The sequence below is a fragment of the Aplysia californica genome, unplaced genomic scaffold (assembly GCF_000002075.1).
Source record: "Aplysia californica isolate F4 #8 unplaced genomic scaffold, AplCal3.0 scaffold00668, whole genome shotgun sequence".
NCBI lineage: Eukaryota > Metazoa > Mollusca > Gastropoda > Aplysiida > Aplysiidae > Aplysia > Aplysia californica.
Window position 1 is genome coordinate 350,751 of NW_004797938.1, and position 932 is coordinate 351,682.

The 932-nt window shown below is 44.5% G+C and overlaps 1 protein-coding gene across 1 annotated transcript in view; it reads right to left on the bottom strand.

The window, feature by feature from the left end:
• Nucleotides 1-52: 52 nt before the first annotated feature.
• Nucleotides 53-932, bottom strand: part of LOC106013116 — a gene marked incomplete at its 5' end in the record, with an annotated part of 5,630 nt that continues 4,750 nt past the window's right edge. The window contains 1 exon segment of the mRNA XM_013087994.1: nt 53-367. Coding sequence (XP_012943448.1) covers nt 151-367 — 217 coding nt within the window.

Sequence of the window (932 nt, forward strand, 5' to 3'; positions counted from 1 at the left end):
AAAAATCAAAAAACAAAACAATTTAAATAAATGTTTAAAAAAAACCCCCACAATAACAAAAATTAAATAAAAAGTATCGATAAAGATTAAACGCAGTGACAGAATCAGTGGTGAGGACTTTGAAAGCCAGCCGCAAAAATCCACGAAAGTTCACGCCCTGCTCACAGCTTTTCTCTTCTTCTGAACCCTCGAGCTCTTCAGTCTGTTGCAGAAGGCGAAGAACATGAGGTAGGCGTGATGCTCGTCCCTCAGCTGGTCGTCAAGGTAACGGACGCCCACGTGACTGCCGCGCATGCGCAGCCCCTTCCCCAGGAGCAGATCCGGGTCGGAGTCTGGGGTCAGCTCGAAAATCCAGCGGCATGTACAAGCTTCCGCTGTGAACAGATGGAATTATGATGGTTGAGTGAAAAGATTAGAGGGGCGGGGGGTGGGGTGAACATCATCCAGTTGCTGAGATGCTGTTAAAAAAGCTACGTTTCCCTGATCTTTCCCCGTTACCCTTTTGTTTAGGTTCCCTAAGTAGGTTGATCTGGGCTTACCCCTGCCTCGTTTGCTTCAATTTTGCCAGTGAGAGCTAGATGTACAAGACCTTTATGTCTATTCCGATGTCCCAAAAACTGCATTTGTCATTTCCTGATTGTTTCTAACAGTGAGCGTCCCACGTGGGCTTCATCAAGCACTACCTAATTTGATTTCTTTTCCTTCCACGATATTTTCAGCAGTCTCCAAAAATCCACATTCCTGTGGCTTCTATTTCATTTTCACTGGCTTTTGTGATTGTCCAGCATGGATGGGTGAACAATGAGCAAAAAAAAAATTTTTTTTAAAGAAAAAAAAGGGGGGGAAAAGAATAAGAATGGGGATGGTTCCAATGGCGGGTGGTCAGGCAAAAGGATGAACGTTAGCTCGAGTATGCAGGGACATTAAAACGT